At 39.2% G+C, this 24,848-nt stretch overlaps 1 protein-coding gene across 2 annotated transcripts in view; it reads left to right on the top strand.

The window, feature by feature from the left end:
* The window catches only part of ece2a (endothelin converting enzyme 2a), a 114,942-nt gene that overhangs the window by 43,731 nt on the left and 46,363 nt on the right, over positions 1 to 24,848 (top strand). For both annotated transcript variants that reach the window (XM_080906976.1, XM_080906975.1), the window contains exon 3: positions 1,910 to 2,193. In XM_080906976.1, the coding sequence (XP_080763102.1) occupies positions 1,910 to 2,193 (284 nt within the window). The remainder of the gene's footprint in view (positions 1 to 1,909; positions 2,194 to 24,848) is intronic.

Below are 24,848 nucleotides of genomic sequence, written 5' to 3'. Positions count from 1 at the left end.
AACTTTGTAAACCTGTCTTGTTCTTTTTAGACAGAAGAGGCTTTCTATCCGGGACCCTTCCAAACAAGCCATATTTGTTCAGTCTTTTTCTAATTGTGTTGTTACAAACGTTAACATGCTAACTGAGAGCTCCACGGAGTGAGATGTAGCTTTTGTTTTCTCAGTTTCTCTGAACATTTCACGATCTGACCTTGGGACGAATTTGGTGGGACGTCCTCTCCTGGGAACACTCGCAGCTGTCTTGAATGTTTCCCACTTGCGAATAGTGTTTCTCACTTTATAACCCTTCCCATATTGATGGGCAGCAACAGTTGCTACTCCAAGTTTATTGCTGACGTCTTTCATCCTTGGCATTGTGTTAACACTTACCTGAGTGCAGCCGGTGCTTTCACAGGCTGATGGACAATTAACCAAGTACCCACTTAATTCCTGTGGAAGCAGTACTGATGTAGTTATTTTTTCACCCATTGCTTCGGCGTTAAACAAATAATGCCATGATGTAATATGTCATGTGATTTTGTAGTGTTGAAATTTTATTTGCCTAATTTTAGGGCCTACTTATATCCTGATATTCAAAACCTAAATTGAAAGAGCGTGGACTTTATTACTAAGCAGCAGGACAAGTCTTCTGTTAAAACTTTTAACTAATCACAACTGAATCATAGTAAGCTGAAAGTTGTCCAAACCCAAACATTTGATCATTTTTTAGTCCATCTTACAGCGCTGAGGGGGACATGAGATGAAAAAGTTTGGGTACTGCTGATTTATATGAGTTTAGCACTTTATTTGGTGCAGGAATTTTCTTTCATTCCTGGGATTTAATGTAATTCAGTATAATATTCTTGCTATTTCAATTCTGACTTTATTGCCTTGGGTTTCACATCTTCTGTCTTCATGTTGTTTGTGGCTGTCAGTGTGTGAAAATGAATTCCAGCTACAAATATACAACATCTGCACATGTACTGCACACATACACACCGAAATAAATGGCAAATGTGTTTTTAGTGTGAGGCTGCAGACACTTGCACACACACTCAGACACACATGGGGTTTTTTCAGGCTGGTAATTAGTAGAAGCAGTAAGGTGATAACAAGCGCCAGCCACACGTTTGCAACCGAGGTGTCGATGCCAACATGCTGCTGGATATCACAGCCCCGCACTTTATCACACTTTCCTCCCTCCCCAGACGGATAACTCTTAAATACAGATGCATGCTCATGCGTGCTTTAAAAAGTGCAAGAAAATATGATCATGCTTGACACATCTTCAGCTTTACAGCAAACAGAACATGTGCATCAACATGGTGTATGTCCCCCACAAGTCCTCCTCCTACTCTTTTCTTTCCCTCCTTTCCTATCATCTCCACCCACTGCTCCTCCTCCGACTGCATGATTTGAGTCATATGATTCAAAAAGGTGAGAATCTACATTCAGCAGATTATTTTCATCTTGTTACCCTTACATTTCTTTTGTCCTCTTTCTTTGGATGCTCTGGTTTCGTGCACGTGGTGCTTGGTGACAAAGTTGAAACCTTGTAGCTGGCGATGATCTCATGAGTCTGACATCACTTCAGCATAAGCTGCACCCTCTGAACGCACATTTACATGACCGCCCTGAAGTGTGAGGTTTCATACTAAATAAGTTTGATGAAACAGAGACTTTGTGTGTGTCTCTTGTGCGGTGCCCTGGAAGGCTTTATGTAATTACATCATGCTATAGTGATCATGTGATTGTATAACTGCAACTTGAAAAATATATGGGTCATTTGAAACATCGGATTCAGACTTATCCTTTTATGTTCCCTTCTCCCCCGTGCCATCATCTCTCCCCTCCTGACCTTTCATCTCTTGTATGTGTCTTGCACTTTTCACTTGGCACTGGCTCACTTTGTTTTATTGCTCTTCCACAGGTTGCGGAAACAGCAGTATGAGTGGTGACATGTACAGCGCTGGCTATCATACTATTGCCAACATAGATTATTCATCTGTGTGCATCAGGACAATGAGCGCCAGGTACAGTCACTGCCCAGGTATGACATGGCATCAGATGGACGTGCGTCAGCTCTCCTTCCCGGATTCCTCCTTTGATGTCATACTAGAGAAGGCCACCCTGGATGCCATCATGGTGAATGAGAAAACGCCTTGGGAGGTTTCATCTCAAACTGCTTGTTCCATTCACCAAGCACTCACAGAGGTATTTTTGAAAAACTTTTCCTTCCAGAGGTTCGATATTTTGTGGGTTGAGGTTCTCTTGTTACGTCGGATTACTCACCAAAAATGTTTCTGCTTTCTGTTTGTGGGAACCTGAGAGTTTTTGTGAAAGCACATTTGTTTTCCCACCTGGTGCCTACTGAGAACTAGGGCTGCCACGATTTGTCGACTAGTCACGATTACGTCGACTATCAAAATCGTCGACGACTGATTTAATAGTCGACGCGTCGTTTGAAGCTTTGTAAGATCACAAAAGACGCAGGAATAAGTGGCAGGATTTAAGAGTGTAATAACGGACTGAAACAGAAGATGGCAGCATTGCATGTACAAGGATGTCAGCTACCGTTAAACCCCGAAGAAGAAGAAGAAGCAGCTGTGTCCCAGAATTCATAGCGCGGCCCAGCGCAGTTTCCAACAATGGCGGCAGCTGGTTAGTTTTAATGTTACTCTTATTATTCTTTCTGGGTCACAAAATAAACGTTTAACATATTTTCAGGCGAGAATGTAGCTGTGTAAACCTCAAATATCTGCTCAGTTTATCAGGACACCACATATTTTCAAAAGCGCTCCGACGTTTTCGGAGACGTCTGTTACCCACTAGCTCGTTAGCGAGCCGGGGGCTAGGCTCACTAGCGCCGTGAGAACACCGGACTCCCCGCAAATCGTTTTCAAACCCACCGCCGTCTTTCGCTACTCAGGTTAAATATATATGAGTCACTTAGATAACTTAAAATGTTATTGTTTGGCTTTTTTTTTTTAGTATTTTATTTGTTCCTGAGTAAATCAGTTTGTCTGAGATTAAAGTTATAGTTTTTACACAGCTGAATAAACGTCAAGCAGACAGCTGATTATCAGAAGTGTGAGATGCTCCAGAATATACTCCAGTGTCCTGTTATATTTTAGATAGCAAGGAGTTTATTAAACTTCACCGAAACAATCCACAAATTTCATTATAATTTAATAAACTATCATCTTGTCTTTATTTTTAGTTAGCACAGACCTTAAACACTTAAAGCTGTAAGCTAATGATAGTTATATAAGAGCAGATGCTGCTGGTGCAATAAGCTGTAGTTTTGCGTCCAATGGATGATGATCTGATTAGTCGACTAATCGCAAAAATAATCGGTGACTAGTCGACTATCAAAATAATCGTTTGTGGCAGCCCTACTGAGAACTCACTACCACTCACCACTGCAGCACTAGTTTATGGTACAGTCCAACCATCACGTGGTAATTTGCTTTCAGTTACAGCAGGTTTTTTTCAAACTTTAGAAAACATGATAACAGGAACAAAACAAGGATCTGTAAATGAAAACCATCAACATACTCAGATTTTTCAGATAATTTACAGATTTATTTACAGTTGTAAACAATAACCCATCAGCCTTTTACTGCTGATGGGTTATTGATGGGTGCAATTCAAACCAGAGACGCAAATCCCTTTTGAGGTTAAGTCAGGAAGGGCATCCTGGTTTAAAACTGCCAAATCAGACACATGGAGCTACCCACAGTGGTAATCAATTGTGACAAGGAAGCAGCATTCATTCATTCATTCATTCATTCATTCATTCATTCGAAATATCATGGTTTCAGAAAAATCATCAATTTGAAACAATGTATGTTTTCTGTAAGTTAATTAAGGTCAAAATATTATCATTAGTAGTATTAATATTGACATTTGTAGCTGATGCATGGCAAAGTTAAAAAATCAAATGTAAATACGTCTAAACTGTATATTTGTCCGTTTTTACAGAGCTGTCCTTTGCCTGTTTTGCAGGCCACTAGTGTCGCTACACACCTATGATGGTTTGAGAGCTGTTTTACGGCGAGCAGCAGTACGGTTTATTTGTAAATGACTTTCTGACAGTGAAATTAGTGGCACTTTACATTTCCACTCCACAGCCCATCAGCGTAGTGGCAAGAAGCTGAGTGCCCTTCAGCTGCTCGCCTAAGCACTAACTGTCAATGTGACAATGACAATGTTTTGGTCATTTGCTGTGCTTGACCTTCGCATATTAAGACAAGAGAGCTCCACTATTAACTGAAGTAGGAAACTTGTGATTTCTGAATGGGGAAGAATTACTCATGATGTACTTACTGAGCATTTGAAGAACGGCTAAGTAAGGTATAATTCATTATTTATGTTAAAATGACAGGTGTATAGAGTCATACGTCTAACACACAGCCTATAATTACAGTAAATGTTACAGTGGAAAAGGTCACAGAGTGTGACTCATTTTAATGGAAGCAGCTTGAGAGCACTAAGTAAAAGTGATGTTAATGCAGATTTGAAACATTTGCATTTTCTTGTGCAAAACCTTAAAATTACACACAAATCAACAATTTATAAATGAAAGTAGTATGAAGCTTTTCCGGTGACTATTACCATTAATATTTGCAGTTAATATCAGGGTCATACGTAGGCTGCTGATTTGAATTAAGCAACAATAAACGATAACTATTTTGACCGACATTAAAGTCATGTAGATTTACGTTTTGTAAACTATGATTATTTTACTGGACATAAATCAAATATCTAAGATTAAATGTAAACTCAAGAGTGACTCAGAATGAACTATATTACTGTCTGTAGGTGTGAATATTAAAAAACCAAGTGAGACAACATGGACGCAGGTGACCTCATCACACAGCCACAACCCTTCATGCTCGCTGTTATACCTCCTGAACGACAGCTGCAGCTGCTCAGACAATGCCTCCACATTGCACTGGTACAAAAGGTGAAAGCGTCAAAACCAGAAGCAAAGAAATTGCTTTTTCCCCTGACATATCATTAAAATAGCTGTAGAAACCAACACAGTTGAACAATCGTGTCTTCCACTCTGTTCCAACGGCGCGGCACACCGGGTTTACAAAACTCGAGAGGTGCACAGCATCCAGTAATGGCGGCTTGTAAAAGCGGCTGTGATGTCAGTTTCATCTCAGCTTTGTCGTACAGTGCCGTTTGCATCAGTGATGCTCTACTGTAAAACAATTCAACAACTCCAAAAGTAGCCAAACATTCGAGAGCTTTGCCATGTTGTGTTATGTGATTACTTGCAGCCCGAGTTACAATATGTGCTTAAATGAATTCATTTGAACTTGAAGTTTTTCTCCTAATCATCCATCCTAATAGTTACAGCAACAAGTGAGTGAAGTGCTTTAAATGATACACCAAGAAGAAATGTTATTAGATTAGAAGTATTTAAATGTCAGTTTTTTCAAGTTATCCCAATTTTTAATGCTTAAAGCTTAACCGAGGACAACCCTGACTTGTGAAGTAAACAAGGATATAGACAGTGCTGTCTGTGGGCCCAGTTTGTAGGGACGGTGACTTGGGTGTTTTCCTCTAACAGAAGGAAGTATTAAAGAAGGATCAGTGAGTGTGATTGGTGGACAGATGGGAGGATTTGAATTCCCTTCTAGAGGAGTGAAGCTGAACTCATGAAGACGCCTGTTTAAAAGCCATTTCAATAAGAAGCTCAAGTTCCCAAGCACCCTTTCTCCTTTAATTTTTCTCAGCTGCCTCATGCTCGTGGCTATCCCTCTGCTTCATGTTGGTTTACATGTATCTTTATGAACTTCTCTGTGATCACAAGTACACAGCAGTGTTTTTGTCTTCAGCACTAGTGTACATTTGCCGTCTCACTCTGGCTTTTATGGGCACAGACAGTCACGATTCTTGTTTAGGTGTGAGCGTGTGTTTAGCAGGAATGTGGGTGGCGGCTTCAGAGCCTACTTTCAATTCTTACAGAAAGCCTTTTCACAAAGCGGAAAAAGGGGACAGACGGAGGGAGACGCGAGCGAGAAAGAAAGGTGAGAAAGAAAAGAGGGAAGGTGAGAAAATGGTGAGCATAGGAGAGAGTGATGAAAATGAAGGAGATCCCTGAAGAAACTTTTGTTGAAATCACAGAAGAAAAGAAGAATTGGTGGTGGGGAGGGTGGGGGGAGTGGATGACAGCAGAGGAGAAAGGAATTGAGAGAGGGAGAAAAAGAGAAGGAGTGGGAGACAGAAACCAAGACTGACAGAAAGCTAATGAGCAGTGCGCCAGTGTGAGACGGATGAGAAGAAGGTAGCAAAGGAGAGGGAGAAGCTGAGGGGAGGGGAGGAAGAACAGTGCAGAACACTTTAATCTAAAGCCTGCTTTGAAAGAGATTCCCAAAGATTAATCGTGTTGAGTTAAAAAATAAAGAAATATACCAGAGAAAATTGGTGAATCATGTCACTTTACACCAGCGGACTGTTATTTCTCATCAGTATGAGAACAGATCGTATAAACACAAGGCTGAGTGTACAAAAGTTGAGGCAAAGTGCATATTTTGTTAATTATTTCAATAGTTTCTGTGTAACATCCAGAAAACTGGTCATGGACAGCCATCAGCCTCGTCGTGTGTGTGCTTGCACTTTGCGTGAGACCTAGCCCTGGCCAAACATTGATAAGCCAGACACAAGACTGTGCGACACGGAGTTATTAAATTCAGTTTTATTTACATTTTATCTACGAAATCACAGCAAAAGTTGCCTCATTGTGCTTTATATTGTAATTTAAAGACCCTACAGTAATACAAATAAAAATGGGACCTCCTTCGGGCAAGAGCTTTGGCGACAGTAGGAAGGAAAAACTCCTTTTTAACAGGAAGAAAACTCAGTGAGAAGGAGGCTCAGGGAGGAGTGGCCATCTGCCGTGACCAGTCAGGGGTGAGAGGAGTAAGTTTGGCGCTGTTAGCTCACTGGCCAGCTTAGATAAATTTTTAGCTACTCATCGTAGTAAATAGCTGGTTAGCCAATTCTGCTTCTTACTCAGTGTTGACACTGAGAAAGTCCTGTTTAAAGCATGTGCATGACTTCATATTTTTAGTAATTAATGCACTCAATTTCTAAGCAGTGCTATTTAGTTCTGCTTAGAGGTCCATTACACTCGCTGTATTGGTTGTTTCATGCAAACAGTGGCATCTCAACAGCTCTGTACTGTTCATACCAGGGATGAGTACTCGCTATTCTCGTAAATAAAAGATGTCGCCACTTAGATAAAACTTCCACATCACCAGAAGCAAAACTATCATATATTTCTTTCGAAGTTCTTTCCAGAAAGCCTCGTCTTTTCAGTCTATATGATCTCTGAATCTCTGAACTTCTCTGCAGTTATCATTAAAATGGCAGTAAAAACTGACATGATCGTACGCTCATGTAATTGACTTGGCTGTGGGGGCAGCAACAGCACCCTGTGTGACGTTATAAGCCAAAAACATGAAAGCGTACTGTAGCTTGCACCAGGGGATTTGATGTCAGTTTTGAAGTGCAGTGTGAGTATAGTGGGCCCATTGTTGTTGGCGTTAAAGGAAAACAAAGAAGAGGTTTAGCTGCAAGTGCATGTTGGTGAGCATGAAGATCACATCCTTTGGATTTTCATGGAAAATTTGTCCCAAATAGTTTTTATGTTTTGTTTTTGTGTTTTTAAGTCAGTGCATATCCTGTTAGAAGATTAGTGGAGGTTACATTAAAATGGTTTCAAAAAGCTTTATGCAACAAAAAGAATCCCTGAAGGTCAAAAAATACCTGAAAGCCTTGCAGAGAGATTAAATACATTAATATTCTGTAATTGAATGTCCAGTTACATTTTAACATTAAAATATATAACTCTTCTACTGGTACATGTAGAATTTGACTCTTTTACCAAAATCAGAGATCAACTCTTCACGTTAGAAATTGGCCATCCATCCATTAATGTTCCTAACGACTCATCCAGCCAGAGTAACGGGTTATAGGCAGTTTATCTTAGCTGACAGGCTGCCCGTGTGTCATGAGGCTAAGGTGGAGACTCCGTCAACCTTTCATGGTCACATAAGTACCTAATGTCAAGTTAATCTCACACACTTGTCTGTGGACTATGGGAGGAAACCCCAACGAAAAGGTCCAAGCTAGGAACTGTATTGCTCACCACTGTATCACCATGCTGCCCATTTGGGATTGTCAGCTGATCACAATTAAAGATAATCTTGGAGTTTAACACTGTTTGAGATACCTCAGGTAAAGGGAACATTAAAAGCCAAGGTTTAGTTTGGATGTTAAAAAAAGAACCTATCAAAAATAACTGCCCATTATCCAAAGGCCGTAACAAAAAACAGCACAAACACTACATTACTGCAAATGACATGCAAAAATATTTAGTTGACATGAGAATCACTCTTTCTCTGTGCAGCTGAATAGTCAAAGGTGAAAGAAGAAACACTGCATGTCAAAAGAAATGAGTTTAAAATGCATATTAGTATATTAATAAACAATTTCTCAAATCAAAGCTGAAACCTGCCCTTTTCATGCAATATTAATTATTTTATGTGAAATTGAAAATAACGATGCATAAGAAGCCTTAAGCCTTGGAGAAATCTGTGAAATCAGTTCCACCAGAAATCCCAGTCAGCAACACTTTCCCACACAGTTATCCGATGTAGGACACACGTACTGTATATAAAGCCATGACACAATACACGTAATAACAATAGAGTTTTATTTTTATTGCCATCATGGTGACACACAAACACAGTAGAAGCTGCAGTTCACTGAAGTGTGAAATTTATTTCACAAGCTGACACGCTCTGTGAATCACTCTAGCTGTTGCTATGGAGACTCTTTCATTAGATATCATCTCAGACTAACACTTTTAATTGCTAACCTTTAGTCCTGTTTAAAGAGGTAAAGACTAGTCCTTGGTTTCAATCAGTGAGGCAAGTTTACTTTAAGACATCTGTTTTGTAGCTGTCTTAAATGCAGTTTGTTTGCTCAAGGCACTGAAGCGGAGATTATGCAATGTCCAGAAGTTTACTCAAGTGCAGCTGAAAATTTGGTAATTCATGAGTTTGTTAATTCTGCACAGAATTGCACACAATAGTGCAAGAGATTTAACCAAAGTGTTTTAGCTTGTGGTTGATTTCAGTTTACAGGTTTAACCAGTCATCTTAAGTATGGATAGGTTTGTATTTGATGTCTAATTATATATGTTCAAAATGAATCATTTACACTTAACCCTTTATAGCCGGTTGGAGCGGGCACGCTCCGTTTTGCATAACTATTTTTAAATCCCGGTAGCACTGCAACCACATAAGCTAGCCCAATAATTGTTTTTGCATATGAAACCGGAGGAGTTGTACTTATCTTATGCCATCAGCTTGTCCTAAGTCACAGTTTCCTGCAAAAGCACTTGCAGCAACAAAAACATAATATTCCAGAAACATGCTTTGCCGATCCGATCAGCTGTTAGTTCGCGCTGATGGACGTAGGAAGTGTTACTATCGCATGTCCGCCATGTCCTGCCCAAACCAGAAGTGACGTCATTTTACCATCAGGGCCTTATGAGCCTATACTGGAGTTTTTAAAAGTTATGTTTGACTTTATGACTTTCTGTGTCGTTTCTGGGATGCTTAGGACTCAAATTGCACTGCTGGAAATAGTTTATTTTGATGTATATGCTGCTGTTTTTTTTGCAAATTTGCATTATAATATTTATTTTCGTTTTTCCTGCAGTATATAAAAATTGGTGTATTTCAAAAATAAAACTATGAAGACACTTAAAATAAATTTCCTTTGGTGGGAAATTATTTTGTGCAACTTTTTTGTATTTACAGTTTGAGGGATAAGCCTCTTAAATTTCTCTAACTAGAAATATATGTTAAAAAAACAAAAAAAAATTCTAATTTTTTGTAGTTTATTGCACTTTTTTGCAATTTATGTAATTACTATGCATTTAATGCAGACATTAAAATTTGGGCTATACTGGTTGTTTTGATGTATATCAACTTGAAATGCTGCCAAAAATGGCACTACAGCATGTAAAAATATAATATAAGCTCTGGCGGACTTGGTTCTATGGTAGGTCTTAAAGGGTTAATGGTATCATAAGTAATTTTTTAGGTAATTTAATGGAAAAAGAAGGTTGTCCTCATAAGTATACATTGATTAATGTGTAAAAAGTGATGTATTTTCATAAACGTAAGAATATGCAGGGGCAGGCACCGGTTTGTGGAAGGCGCCATGTTCACTCGCCATCTTTAAAGTGGCCAACATGGACGTTGCTGTTCCGCCACAAACTTTGAAATTTTGACTTTATTCTCAAAATGAACAATAATATATTTTATTCTTAATGCTGCCCTAATACACCTTCATAGTGAGTACTTTATACTTTCATTTTAAAAAAAATTACAACATTTGCACAATAAAAACGAATGCTAAATGTTTCAAATGGATATATTTTGGACAACGATTCTAACGATTCTACATGTTTCGATGTATACTGTGCATGTGTTGCATGCTCAGTCTGCCTGGTATTGAAGCTGTCACAGATGTAAGTTAACAGTTATAACAGAAATGTGTCCTTCAAAGACTAGTGTGGGCCCTCGCTTATGACAGTAAGTGTTATGGAAAATTCCAGTCATTTCAGAAATGTAGTATCCAGTATGGTGGTTTACTGTGTTATAATTACCTAGACCGCAACACAAGTCTTAACTGAGCATTTGTTGTTAGCTCTTTCTGGCCTCGGCATCTTCACAGTCTCTTCCATCAGTCAAAGAAGTGTGAGTGATATGGTCAGAGCTTTTTCATTGTTGTGCTGCATTATGCGGTGCGTAGGTGTATGGCAAGAGTTAATGACAACTTTATTCAGCTCATCTCACACAGTCGGATGTGGTGTATCTCACATCTGTAGACCCAATTGTTTTAGTATGCAATTAATAATTTTATAAATACGTGTAGCACTTCTCATCTGCTTTTTTTCAGCTTGTTTCTAATCCTCCTTAGTCCGTCTACAAGTCTCTCTCTTAAACTGACAGGAGACGCCTCCTTTTCTTCTTGGTAATCTTACATAATCTAGTAGATTCCTGCATTTTTCATTGCACTTAGCCAGTGTGACAGCACTGATGGTTCACACTGTACACTGGGAAGGAGAGTTCTAAGAAACATGAACCTACATGGGAAACAACTAAATGACCTGTTAAATAGTAATCAAATTACAGTTACTAAGCAAACAATTGCCATTAGCCTCATTACATAAATTGATTTACAGGAAATGTTTGATGATAAGATTATCTTAAAAAAAAAAAATCAAACATCTGCAATCTGATTTTTACTGCACTACAAACTTCATAAAGTAAGTTTAAAAAGAACAAAGAACAAAAATTAATGATTACAATATCCACTAATATTCAGTTAAAAGGAAATAATGCACAGAGAGTGAGCTGCTATGTGGGAGGTTTGTGATCTTCAGAGTGCTTTTTGTTAGGTCAATGTATAGGACTGTAGGCCAAAGTTCATTTTTATTACATGATATTTAGTTTAAACTTTACTTAGGCGGCTCCAGAAAGTAGTTAAGTAACCTAATGTGTCATTTACAAAACAATGTAGTAAGTCATGCAAATTTGCTTTTTTTAGAATACGCATATACTTATCCTCATGGACTGTATGTATGGTAGAGCTACCATTGGTTTTGTGATCAAACCAATGGTAGCTCGAGGATTAGTACTGTGCCCATCTCAATCCTTTGTTCCAGATTAAAGTGACAACATTTAGATGAAAATTTGGAGTGCTAAGCTATCAGCTACTGCGAGCACGCTTGCTTAGCAAGTCACATGGAGTGTAGAAAGCTTGTTAAAATTAACTTTAAAATCTTCTCTGGCTGCTCCCTTTAGGTGTCGCCACAGCTAATAACACAGTAGTCCTCTGTGTTTCTTCTGTCACTAAATCCATGAACCTCTGAGGTCTTCCTGTTTTCCTCCTGTTTGGTAGCTCCATCGTCAACATCCTGAGTCAACTGTCCCTGCTCCTCCCATGTCCAAACTCAACCTTCCTTTCTAACCACTCAACCTGAGCTGTCCCTCTCATTTCTAATCTTGTCCATTCTTGTCACCCTCAGTGAAAATCTTAGCGTCTTCAGCTTTGTCCCCTCCAGCTCAGCCTCCCGTCTTTGTGTCAGTGCTGCCGTCTCCAAACCATACATCATAGCAGGTCTCGCTACCATCTTGTAAACCTTTCCTTTCAATGATGTGTGTTCATTTCTGCTCTGAACCTCACCAGTTTGTAGGAACCGATGTTTGAGGAGTTTGAGGAGGACCCTAAGGTTGCTTCTTTCATACCTTCCTTTCTAAAATCTGCATATTTTAGCCAAATAGACAATTTTCTTCTACTGGTTTAATGTGGTGGAAAACCTTGCTGTGTGCTCATTATGGCAGACAGGCTGCTGTCATGACATCATCATAAGCTGGCTTAATGCAGAGAGAGAGAGAGAGAGAGAGAGAGAGAGAGAGAGAGAGAGAGAGAGACACATGTTCATTGACATTGATTGGTTGTTTCTGGCTCCCGCTGTGGACAGTTCTCCCCAGCTCCATTACCAGGAAGCTTGGACGGCTGCCGGGAAAACAACCCCAAAGGAACATTCGTGTTAGAGCGCACATACAACACACACAGACACACAGGAGCTTTATTCCTCAGTTTTATGTGCATAAATAATGCTGAATGCTCATTGTGTGCGTGCGTCTTTCAGTGCATGTGTTTCGATGTCGACATGTTTTCATTTCAGTTTGAACCTTTTGTGCCAGAGTAAAGTGGATTACACCAATCCACTTTACTCTTTGTCTCTTTCACACTTTGTGTATACCCTCCTGTATTTGTGTGAAAGGCAAAGCTTAAAAACAGACCAGAATGAAGTGCATGAACTGACTTTGGAAACTCAGATTTTAGCATAAATGTAAATATCAGTCCTACAAAGTCATTTTTATATGTGATTTCTGTTGTGCTTGTATCTTGAGTGTTTATTCACAACAAATAAGAAATTACAGTGAATCTAAACTTAGGTTTATCGTTCCTGTGTGTTCACCTTTAAATAAGTTATGACTACAGAGGGGGTTAATGAATTTTGAGCTTGGCTTCTAAGAATTTTTAACTGCTTTTCACTTCATGCAGCATCTTCACCTCACATAATATCGCTCTCTTCTGTCCTTTCAGCTCTCACTCTCACCTGATGCTAATTATTTTGGACTCTGCAGGTCTGTAAAGGTTTGGGAAGTAAAATTCAAAGCTGTGGTGATCAACGACTCACCATGACTCAGTATATTTAAAAAAAATGGATTAATGTTGATAGTTAAAGTATATATTAAGTAAGTCACTGCTTGTATGTCTGTGTTTGTCTCACAACCCTCATGAGTCCCTTTCTCCGCTATCTTTTTTACACGTGTGCACACATGCGTGGTGTTTGTATATGCATTTCAGAAGTGCCCGTGCATCCCAAGCTGCAGCTTTGTGCATGTGCATGCTTGCCTGCTTGTGTGTTTTTGCGTCACTGAAAGTGGACGCTGTGTTCTTTGCATGACTGTGTGTTACTGTGTGTTCATTTTTGTCCAAGTTCTTGATGCACACCTATAACGTTTGCCCCTCCTCCATGTGTGATCAAGTCTTTTGGCCCAATGAGCCCTCTGTTCTCCAGTTCTAACAGACTGAAAGTAGAGCAGTGGAGCACACGTGAGGGAGTGGGAGCGTGGGTGATTGCAATTCTGTTTGCGCATGTGTAGAGATTTGAGCACGGGATCAAAGACAGGGAATGCATATGGATGTGCTTTTTATTTATTTATTTATTTATTTATTTATTTATTTATTTATTTATTTATTTATTTATTTATTTTTTATGTTAAGTTGCATTCTGTGTGTGCTTGAGCCACTCTAAAGATTAACAGAATATCTGTGTGCATGTATTTTCATACATATGCATGCACATGTGTGTGTCAGTGTGTGTGTGTGTGGGTATGTGTGAAGGGATGGACCGCTGAGCCGGGGCCTCCTGGCTCTCTAGAGATTTTCACCAGCTCTTGATGATTTGTTGCACATGTTCGGTCAACATACACTGGCCACTCACAATAGCAGATGGCCTGCCATGCACACAGAAATTCACCAAGAATATCACATAAACGCAGTATAGAATACATCGGTTCTTTGCCATAATCAGTGTATGTCATTTACATTTATTAGATGTGTGTGTGTATGTTGGTGTTTTTTTTAAATAAGATCTGGGATTTCAAGTCATTATAATACCAGTCTGCTTAATTTAGGAGCATATATATATACATATACATATTTACTCATTACGTCCTTTTTTTTCTGTCCTGATTTCACCTCAAATCGTGTCCCCATTGTGCGGTTTGTGCTCGCTCTTTCTATCTGCAGATGCTCTTGTTAATCCAGCGTTATGGTTTTTACCAGCTGTGACTTGGGAAACCCCCGGAGCCAGGTGCAATCCCTGTGCTCCCTTTTGCACATATAGTCTTTCTTCTCTTTTACTTGGCTAAACTCATGAGACTGTTTCAGGTTTAGGTTTTCCATGCCTGTCCATGTGGAGCCTGTTTAATGGTGTGCTGACATGGTATGAACAAAGGGTTGTAAAAATACTTGTAAAATACTTGGCTTAAAGCGTGATGAGCCGTTAAATTGTTTTTTACAGTTGAAGAAGCTGTTGTATTGTATTGTAGCGATTGTATGGCTAACACTAGAGATTATAAGCTAACTAGTACAGTAAAATCATCAATATTAATATTCTTAAAATATAGTAGCTAACTAAACTTGAATACAATCTTGACAGTTATTTTCTGAAAGAACGATTAGCAGTTAAACTGTCAGCTGACAAAGCTGTCACCTAAAAGCAATAAACAGGGTAACTAACTGATAAGTTAGCATAATCAAAAGAAGAGCTATGAGTACCTGCTATGACTAATGACAGAGGCATAAAAAACAACTATAACTGAGACACGATGAGCTGAAAGTATAGAAACAATATTGCTAAGGCCTCGGACACACAGGCCTAGAGGCTGGTCGGTGACCCCCTGGCAACCTCCAATCACTAGGGAAATATGTAGAGTGGTTGCTCGCTGTCACAAGGTGAAATTAGTCACAAAATAGGTGCTGCACCAAAAATCCTTGTGATTGCTTTTATGACAGATTCTTTTGGATGCAGATTGCCCCAGTTGCTCGCAGGTTGCATGCAAGATGCCATCGTGTCTGCAAATATTTGCCAACTACTTGATGAGCGATAGTTAAGCTGAAAAACACAAACCGGAAAAGAAGAATTTTCACCTTTAGATTAAAAGTTGTATCGCTGCAGTCAACATGTTTCAATATGTTCAAATTTTACTCTGAAGGCAAAGGTGCATTACACTTTCACATCTTCCCTTCCATTCAGGGGGCAGTTGGCAGGTGTTTGCAAATAGGGCTGCCATGATTAGTCGACTAGTCACGATTACGTCAACTATCAAAATCGTCGACAACTAATTTAATAGTCGACGCGTCGTTTGAAGCTTTGTAAGATCCCAAAAGACGCAGGAATAAGTAGTAGGATTTAAGAGTGTAATAATGGACTGAAACAGAAGATGGCAGCACTGCATGTACAAGGATGCCAGCTGCCGTTAAACCCCGAAGAAGAAGAGGCTGTGTCCCAGAATTCATAGTGCGACCCATCGCGGCCCAGCTCAGTTTCCAACAATGGCGGCAGCTAGTTAGTTTTAATGTTACTCTTATTATTCTTTCTGGGTCACAAAATAAACGTTTAACATATTTAAACCATATGTAAACCTCAAATATCTGCTCAGTTTATCAAGACACCACATATTTTCAAAAGTGCGCCGACGTTTTCTGAGACGTCTGTTACCCACCAGCTCGATAGCTAGCCGGGGGCTAGGTCACTAGAGCCCGTGAGAACATCGGACTCCCGGCAAATCGTTTTCAAACCCACCGCTGTCTTTCGCTACTCAGGTTAAACATGATATATAAGTTGTATTAGATAACTTAAAAATGTTATTGTTTGGCGTTTTTCAGTATTTTATTTGTTCCTGAGTAAATCGGTTTGGCTGAGATTAAAGTTATAGTTTTTGTGTGTGAGATATTCGAGAATATACTCCTGTGTCCCGTTATATTTTAGATAGCAAGGAGCAGACGGCTGCGTTTATTAAACTCCACCGAAACAATCTGCAAATTTCATTTAAATTTGATAAACTATCATCTTGTCTTTATTTTTAGTTAGCACATGCCTTAAACACTTAAAGCTGTAAGCTAATGATAGTTATATAAGAGCAGATGCTGCTGGTGCAATAAGCTGTACGTTTTACGTTCAATAGATGCATGATCTGATTAGTCGACTAATCGCAAAAATAATCGGTGACTAGTCGACTATCAAAATAATCAGTGACTAGTCGACTATCAAAATAATCGTTTGTGGCAGCCCTATCTACCACACAAACTACCGGTGACTACAGCAATTACAATGCTAGCAACCAAAACAACTGCAAGGATTTTTTGTTTTGCAGCACCATAAACCTCTTTGTCACCAATTAACTATCAACTATCAAGCACAAACAATCAGCTAGTGTTAGTGCTAGAGGGTTGGCCTGCATAACCGGAGCTTTACGAAGGTTTATAGTCAAGCTGACCAAGAATTGTACAACATCAAACGGAAAAGGTGATGAGCACTATTTTAATGCTAACATGTCATACATTAATGCACCATACATACAAACACTGCATATACAATTGACTCTGTTTGGTAGATATTCCAATCTTTAGAAGTGTGTGTCTCTGTGTAAGAAGAGAGATCTTGTAATATGAAGGTATTTTACGTAATATGTGAACAGTTTTGAGGGCGTTAAAATTTAAAGAGTATTGAACAACAACATGTTGTGACAGAACTAAAGCTCAGCGTCCGTGAAATGGCTGTGACAGTTTGGTCAAACATCTCATTAATGGCAGCAAATATATTGAGGATGTGTAATCAAAAATGTTTTAAACACTCTAATAAAGTCAGTAAAACCTGATAGAAAATGCTAAACACAAAACATCTGAACCACAGTGAGGAACAAGCCCAAATCACGTAAACATGCAACATGTGCAGCTGCTGTTACACACACACACACACACACACACACACACACACACACACACACACACACACACACACACACACACACACACACACACACACACACACACACAGAATGTCCTGCCCAGCTCACTGTTGCCTAGACAACCAGTATCGACTACAGAGCATGTTTCTATGGAAACAACGGATGCCTAAAGGATGAAGATCATTAATTGGAATAAGCGAATATAGGAGAGAGCGAAGAGGAAGACTGGGGACAAGGGACAGGAAAGAGTCAGAGCAGGATAATGAGAAAGTGAGGCTTGGTAGATGTGTGGTCAGAAACCCGAAAGACAATCACATGCACTTGGAAAAAAAACATTTTAGTTACCGTATTTTCACGACCATAAGACGCACTGTGCTAAAAGGCGCAGTCTCAGTTATGTGTGCCATTACTGTATTTAACACACACATAAGGCGCACTGGATCATAGGGCGCATACAAGTACCGTATGCGTATTTAAAAATAAAGCGGGAGCAAACCTGAGTTCGGTACCTTACTCACATTTTTATTACCAGTAATCGTCATCATCAACAACACACAAGCATACAAGTGTGCGTATTTAAAAATAAAGCAGGAGCAAAACAAAGTTTGGTACTCACATTTTTATCATCAATCAAACCCATCGAAGTCCTCATCCTCTGTGTCTGAATTGAACAGCTGCGCTAAATCTCCATCAAACATGCCAGGTTCACTGTCTTCACCGTCAGAGTCACTTTCCGTGCCGTGCGGCTCCTCGGAAACGATGCCGGCTTTTGCGAAAGCTCGAACAACAGTGCCAGCAGACATGTTAGCCCAAGCATCTACAATCCATTGGCAAATTGTGGCGTAACTCGCCCGGCGCTGGTTTCCACTCTTGGTTAAACTGTGGTCTCCATCGGTCATCCATCGCTGGATGTGTTTGTCGCCGATGTGTTTGCTGCAGTAGGAGCGGAAGATGGCCAGCTTTTCCTTATAATCCGCTGGAAGTTGCTGCGCTACCGTAGTCCTGGTCCGGAGGGAAAAATGGCACCGTTTCATAAAAAGTGAAAGTGAAACTGCTTTTAGCCGAATGGTGACCGTCGAAACGCTTCTCCCGCTCGTTCTTTGCTCGATGATCGCCTTATGTCCGCGGAAACTCAGCTGCGTCTTCTTGACCTGCCGGAGCTTGTTTTCCAGCTTCCTCCACTTGCGAACCATCGATTCATTAATCTTAAATTCTCTCGCCGCTGCTCGATTTCCATGTTCCTCCGCATAGCTGATGGCCTTCAGTTTAAACTGTGCTTCGTAAGCGTGTCTCTTTGCCATTTTCAGGGTTGTTAAAACAACGATGTCCTGCATAACGCACATACCTGTTCTTTTATACAGGTATGTGCAATAAAGTCAACGCACACACTTCACCCTTTAGCGTTCTCATGGTGTTCTCTACTACGTCCTCCTTACAACACACAGGGCGCACTGCGCTATAGGGCGCGCCGCACTTTTTGAAGAAAATCTAAGACTTTTAAGTGCGCCTTATGGTTGTGAAAATACGGTACTGTTTTTAACTCTGCTTTCATTTGGTCTTTTTTCATCTTTCTGCTAGGACTGTGCATTTGTTTGCTTATCTGTGATAAGCATAACCAAGTAGTGAGTAAAAAGGCGAGGGAGGTGGGATCCATATTTAAAATGGATGAGTGAAAAATCAATGTAGGCCACAGTAAAGTGGAGTGGAGAACAGCCCATGAAGGTTAGTAGAGTACAATAATCTCCCAGTGTGAGAGTTGTTTTTCATTCCTGAGCCTGTTATACTGTACTTTACTGTTCACGTACACCACATGTGAGTTTATGTCCACCCCTGTCAGCACTACTTCACTACATTCCTGCGTCCTGTAAACTCTTCAGGCTCCTCAAGTCAGTGTCTGGAAGATTCTTCAGTAAGGGTGGGCTCTTCCTCTTATTCCAACTGCCTCTTTTATTCTTCCAGCACAGTGTGTTAGAAGGCAGTGCAGTCAGTACAGACGCTTTTATCACATTAAAGACTCAGAGAAACAGAGAAAAGTAAATAAATCAACAAAATGCTTTGTTTATACAGTTTTATTCAAACTTATTGCAGAAATTTGGGAGATCAAAAGTGTCTCGTGTCCAAAATGATAACAAAACATTTTTCTGACCTAAGAGGGCTGACAACCGATGTGGATTTTGTTTTCTTGAAAAAACAAATGTGTGTGTGGATCTGGGCTATTTGATATGCGAGAGATGTGAGAGAAGGCGTGTGTTTGCATGTGTTGGCATGTGTTCATTTACGTGTTTGCAGAAGCATGCATCTGTGTATGTGTATCTGACTTGTTTCTGGATTGATCGAACCGAGCCAACTGTGAACCCCTCCTCCCCACCCCACTTCCACACAGCAGATCAATCCTGCCATCGGTTGTGTCGCTTTCTCTCGTCTCCTTTTTTTCCCGTGTCTGCTGCTCGAACCTTTTACTGACCACTGAAAGCCAGTTTGGGTTGATGGCTCAGCCTTGTGATCTGTTTGTTTTCGCATTCCAGTCCCATGGCGGACACACAGATCACAGCTTCTCTCTGCTCAGAGTCCAAACAACATTAAGCTGGTTCCATTTCGAGTGGCCAAAACGACCACCTCACTCTCTAGCTGATGCACCAAAGCAGACAGCGAAGGCAACAGCCTGTTGCTGCTTAAAAGACTAGATGAAAGAGGGGGAGGGCATCGATTTGAACACTTGATGTTCGACCATTTTGCCAGAAATACACACGTTTCCTGAGGTGGAGATATAAAACTCCATCAAAGTCCAGCCTTATCTATGCAGCACTTTTAGCTTGGCTTTTGCTAATCGTCTAGTTCCTACTGCTTCTAATATAAAATGTTGTCAGATATCCAGGTGTCCTATTTCTGCAGTAAAAAATAATTTCCTGTAGGACTTTGCGTGGTGGTGGTGGAGGAGGTGGAGTTAATTTTAATTCAGATGTTGCTCGAGGGTTGAAGGATCAGTTTCAGTAGGTGTTAAACATTTACTGAGAGAAAAAAACAACATAAAGAAAGTTTCAGAAGTTTAAGTATTGAAGGAAACTAAAGAAGCAGAAACCTTTTAATCCTGACCAAACAGCTGAGTATGTGATATGATGCTCTGCCTCCCTGCCCAGATTCTGTAACACAGACTTTGTGATTAACTCGTACTGTCGAGAATAAATGTTCTTCAAAGAGTTTATCTATAACCACACGAGGCACTGCTGCTTTCACAGGTTGACGAGTAAACTAATGCTGGTAAAAGTGTCCAAACTAAAATGTCCCATTGATTTGACAAAAAAATCCAGGGGACAAGACACACTTCTTAATAGGACATATGCAAAATTTTATGCAAAGCTTTCAAAAAAAAAGTCCAGAGGTCAGTGTGTTTGTAGGCATTGCTTGAGGGGCAAGCAAATTTCACTCTCTAGAAAACGACTTGATGGCAGTTCAGGGTAAGAAATGTGGCGATGTGAATATGGACTCGCAGGTGTGTAGCACAGATTAATGTGAGCGATGGATGCTTGAAGTCCCTGAAATATTTGAATGGCCAGTCTCTCTGCAGTGAGCGAACTGCTTCTCATACACAAGGGAGATGATGTTCTCTAAAACAGTCTGGATCAGGTGAAGAGTTTCAAAGATATTGAAGCTTAAATATGGAGAAAAAATAATAATGTCATCCCATGTCAGTGTGATATTCCACAGCTATGACAATCTGTTTAAAAAAAAAAAACAAGTTTCTGTTAATACTACATCCAAAATGTGATTGCCTTCTCTCTCTCTTTTTTTCCTAATATGAACTTTTGAAATGCTTTTCTGCTGCAAATCCAGCTCAAATCCAAATCTGTGCCTCTCGGGAACCCAGAGCAACTCATAGTGCTGCTGTTTTCTCCCCCAAGCTTACTATTAATTTTTACAATCTATCTTGCTGTTATGCAATTGAATTTATTCATGATTATTTGTTGACGGGCCTCATATCGCTTCAAAGAATCCAACAGTTTTAAGTTGAGGAGGACTTTGAGTTAGGCAGGATAATACCTGGCATGTTCTTCCCAAAAGTAATTCACACAGATATGATTTAAAATGACTTGTGTGGCTCGAGCTGAGAAACAACAAATATAAGATGCATGATAACCTTATTAACCTATTGACCAATCGCAGTCCTGTTTTATTTGTTTTTTTACTTCATTCTGTCATTAAGTTTCTAGCTGGCAGCTGAGAGTTTTCCAGCTGCAGTGGGTTTTAATGTATCAACTTTATGTTAGACCTCCATCAAAAGACTGTTTCTGTTTTCCATCAAGTGCATAATCTTGTATGGGTGATAAACTAACAACCCAGAGGTCAACAGATTCCCTCTGAAACCAATCAACGCTAAGCATCTGTTAGCTCATGTTGACAGTAATTCCTTTAATGTCTACAGTGTCAGCTATGCCCGTGTCACCAGCTTATGATGAGCATGGAAGGGTTTTTTTTCTATATCTTTGCATGCGACTACAGTGACTGTGCATCAAAGGAATATAAGCAGTAATAGAAAACCTTATAGAAGACCTTAAATTGTCTTAGAAATGAACTTTTAAAGCAAGATCGGAATATTGTGTATGAACAAACAGAAGTTAATAAAGCTTACGAAGGATTTTTAAGAACATTTAACACATTACTTGATAAAAACTGCCCAGTAATTGAAATCAATAGGAAACACAATTATGCAGGAAGACCATGGATGACAAAAGGACTACAAAATGCCAGCAAAAAAAAGAATACCCTATATCGAGAATTCATAAAAAAGAGAACAATAGAAACTGAAATGAAGTATAAAACTTACAAAAATAAATTAACTAATATAATGAGATCCTGTAAAAGAGAGTATTACATTAAAAGGTTAGAACACAATAAAGATAACACAAGAGATATATGGAATGTATTAAACAGAATAATCAAAAATGAATCAAGGAATAATGATTACCCTGGGTACTTTATAGAAGGGACAAGAAGTATTAATAACATGGAAGAGATAGTAAATGGCTTTAATGAATTCTTCGTAAACATAGGGCCAAAACTGGCAGAAGAAATAAAGGTTGATGGAATAGAAAGGGACACTGGTGAAAATATTGAAAGGAATAGTAGCTCAATGTTTTTAAGAGCAGTGGAAGAGAAAGAGATTTATGACATAGTTAGAGGACTTAAGAACAAAACCAGTACAGACTGGAATGATATTGATATGGTAACGGTAAAGACAGTTATTGATGGTATCGTAAAACCATTAAAATATATATTCAACTTGTCGTTTCAAAAAGGAGTTTTTCCACAAAAAATGAAAGTTGCTAAAGTTATTCCCATTTACAAAACCGGTGAAAGACATCATTTTACAAACTATAGACCAGTGTCAATACTCTCCCAGTTCTCTAAGATACTGGAAAAACTCTTCATAAAAAGATTTGACAGTTTTGTGGAAAAATATGAATTAATGACAGATAGTCAGTATGGGTTCAGAAACAACAGATCAACAGCTTTGGCACTGATAGATTTAATGGAAAAGATAACGGAATGTATGGATAATAAGAGGTATGCGCTCGGAGTTTTCTTAGATCTAAAGAAGGCGTTTGATACTGTTAATCATGAAATTCTATTAAAAAAACTGGAAAAGTACGGGTTTAGGGGAGTGGTTTTGGAATGGTTAAAAAGCTATGTAGGGAATAGGCAACAATATGTACAAATAAATGAATATAAATCTAATTTGATGGATATAGCTTGTGGAGTACCTCAAGGTTCAGTACTGGGTCCAAAAATGTTTATTATGTACTTAAATGATATCTGCAGAGTATCGGAGATTTTAAAGTTTGTAATATTTGCAGATGACACAAATATACTGTGTTCAGGTGGGGAGTTGCCACAGGTTTTGGAAATGATCACACAGGAATTAACGATATTAAAGAAGTGGTTTGATATAAATAAATTATCATTGAATCTAGATAAAACCAAATTTATGTTGTTTGGAAACCAAAAGAAAAATATCGAAGTAGAAATATGTGTTGACAATGTATATTTAGAAAGAGTAAATGAAATAAAATTTCTTGGGGTGATCATTGACCACAAGCTCTGTTGGAAGCCACACATTACTTATGTTCGGGGGAAATTGGCACGGGGCATTGCCGTCCTGGGGAAAGCAAAGCATATGTTGGATCAGAAAGCACTGCACATTTTATACTGTGCTTTACTACTGCCATATATGAGCTACTGTGTAGAGGTCTGGGGAAACACATACAAAAGTAACACACAAACAATAACTATAATACAGAAAAGGGCCATTAGATTAATAAATAATGTAGGGTACAGGGACCATACAAATGCACTCTTTGTCAAAATGCAAGCTATCAAATTCCAAGACTTGGTGAAGCTTAAAACAGCGCAAATAATGTATAAAGTAAGAAATAAACTGCTTCCCAAAGAAATCTGTAAATTGTTCATAGAAAGAGAAGGTGGGTATAACTTAAGAGGGAAATGGAATTTAAAAATACAAAGTGCTAGAACAACTTTAAGAACTATGTCTATCTCAATTGCAGGAGTTAAATTATGGAACAGTCTAACAGAAGAAATAAAAGACAGTCAAAACATAAAACAGTTTAAAGTAAAATATAAAAACCTAATTTTAAATAAGTATAAGAATGAAGAAAACGGGGTTAACCCAGGACGGTAATGTTGCTGGAAATGGCGTTGCGGTTCTTTTTTGTTTTTTTTGTTTTGTTTGTTGTTTTTCCATAACTTGTGTATCTGCAAATATACACATTCTGTATTTTTCATATGAAAGAAACTATACTGTGGTGGGGCTTGCTAATTTCTTGTTTTGATTTATGTATGTTATGTTTTGTTTTACTTCATATGTTTCATATGTTGTTTGTTTAATTTAAGACAAAAAAAATTAAATGAATGAGAGGTAAAACTTGAGGGGGTAGGGACAAATAAGTAAATACTTCAGCCTACTCCTTTTCAAACAAATAATGGAATGATATTTTGTAATGATTGTGAAGGCACATGTTTGAAATGTTTGAAATAAAAATGAACTGAACTGAACTGAAAACTATGTGTTTTTTAAGGACGTGTTTTTGTGTGTGTAGACAGAACTCCTCGTGAGTACGTCGCTGATTTCTCATCTCCTGGCCCTGCTAATCTCGCTTTAAGTTGACCTTCTGCAGGAGTTTAAGCTAACGGCGGCTCAGCTCCTTTACAGATACTACGTAGTTCACATCACCACATCCATAAGCACTCTCCCCCCCCCCCCCCTTTTTTTTTCTTTCTTTTAAAGGTGCAGAGGAGCCTGAATTTATATAACCCCTCTCCTTTTCTATCTTACAGCTCATCCAAGTATATGACTGTAAATCATATTTTCATTTCACCTTATGAAGATAAACCCATCACCTTTTGTCCTCGGCTCTCTTTAATCTCATCTGTCTTCTTCTCGTCTGTCCTTTCCCCCCATCCCCCTCGTCTTTGCTGCATGGCAGATGCCCTCTGCAAGCTGCCAGATGTGCAGGGATCCCTCTGCTGAACAGCTGGTCACTACTATGAAGGACAGACACACGCACACACAAGTAAACCTGTTTTGACACACACAGATGTAACTCTGTGCCCTTCAGAATCACAGCTCCAGATGAGCTGACCAACTTCTTGGCCGTATGTGCTCACATGTCTTTTGCACGGAGAGGAAGCTCAGATCCGAGCGGA

The sequence above is a fragment of the Rhamphochromis sp. 'chilingali' genome (genome assembly GCF_963969265.1).
Source record: "Rhamphochromis sp. 'chilingali' genome assembly, chromosome: 16".
Taxonomy (NCBI): domain Eukaryota; kingdom Metazoa; phylum Chordata; class Actinopteri; order Cichliformes; family Cichlidae; genus Rhamphochromis; species Rhamphochromis sp. 'chilingali'.
This window is presented reverse-complemented; position numbering and strand designations above follow the sequence as displayed.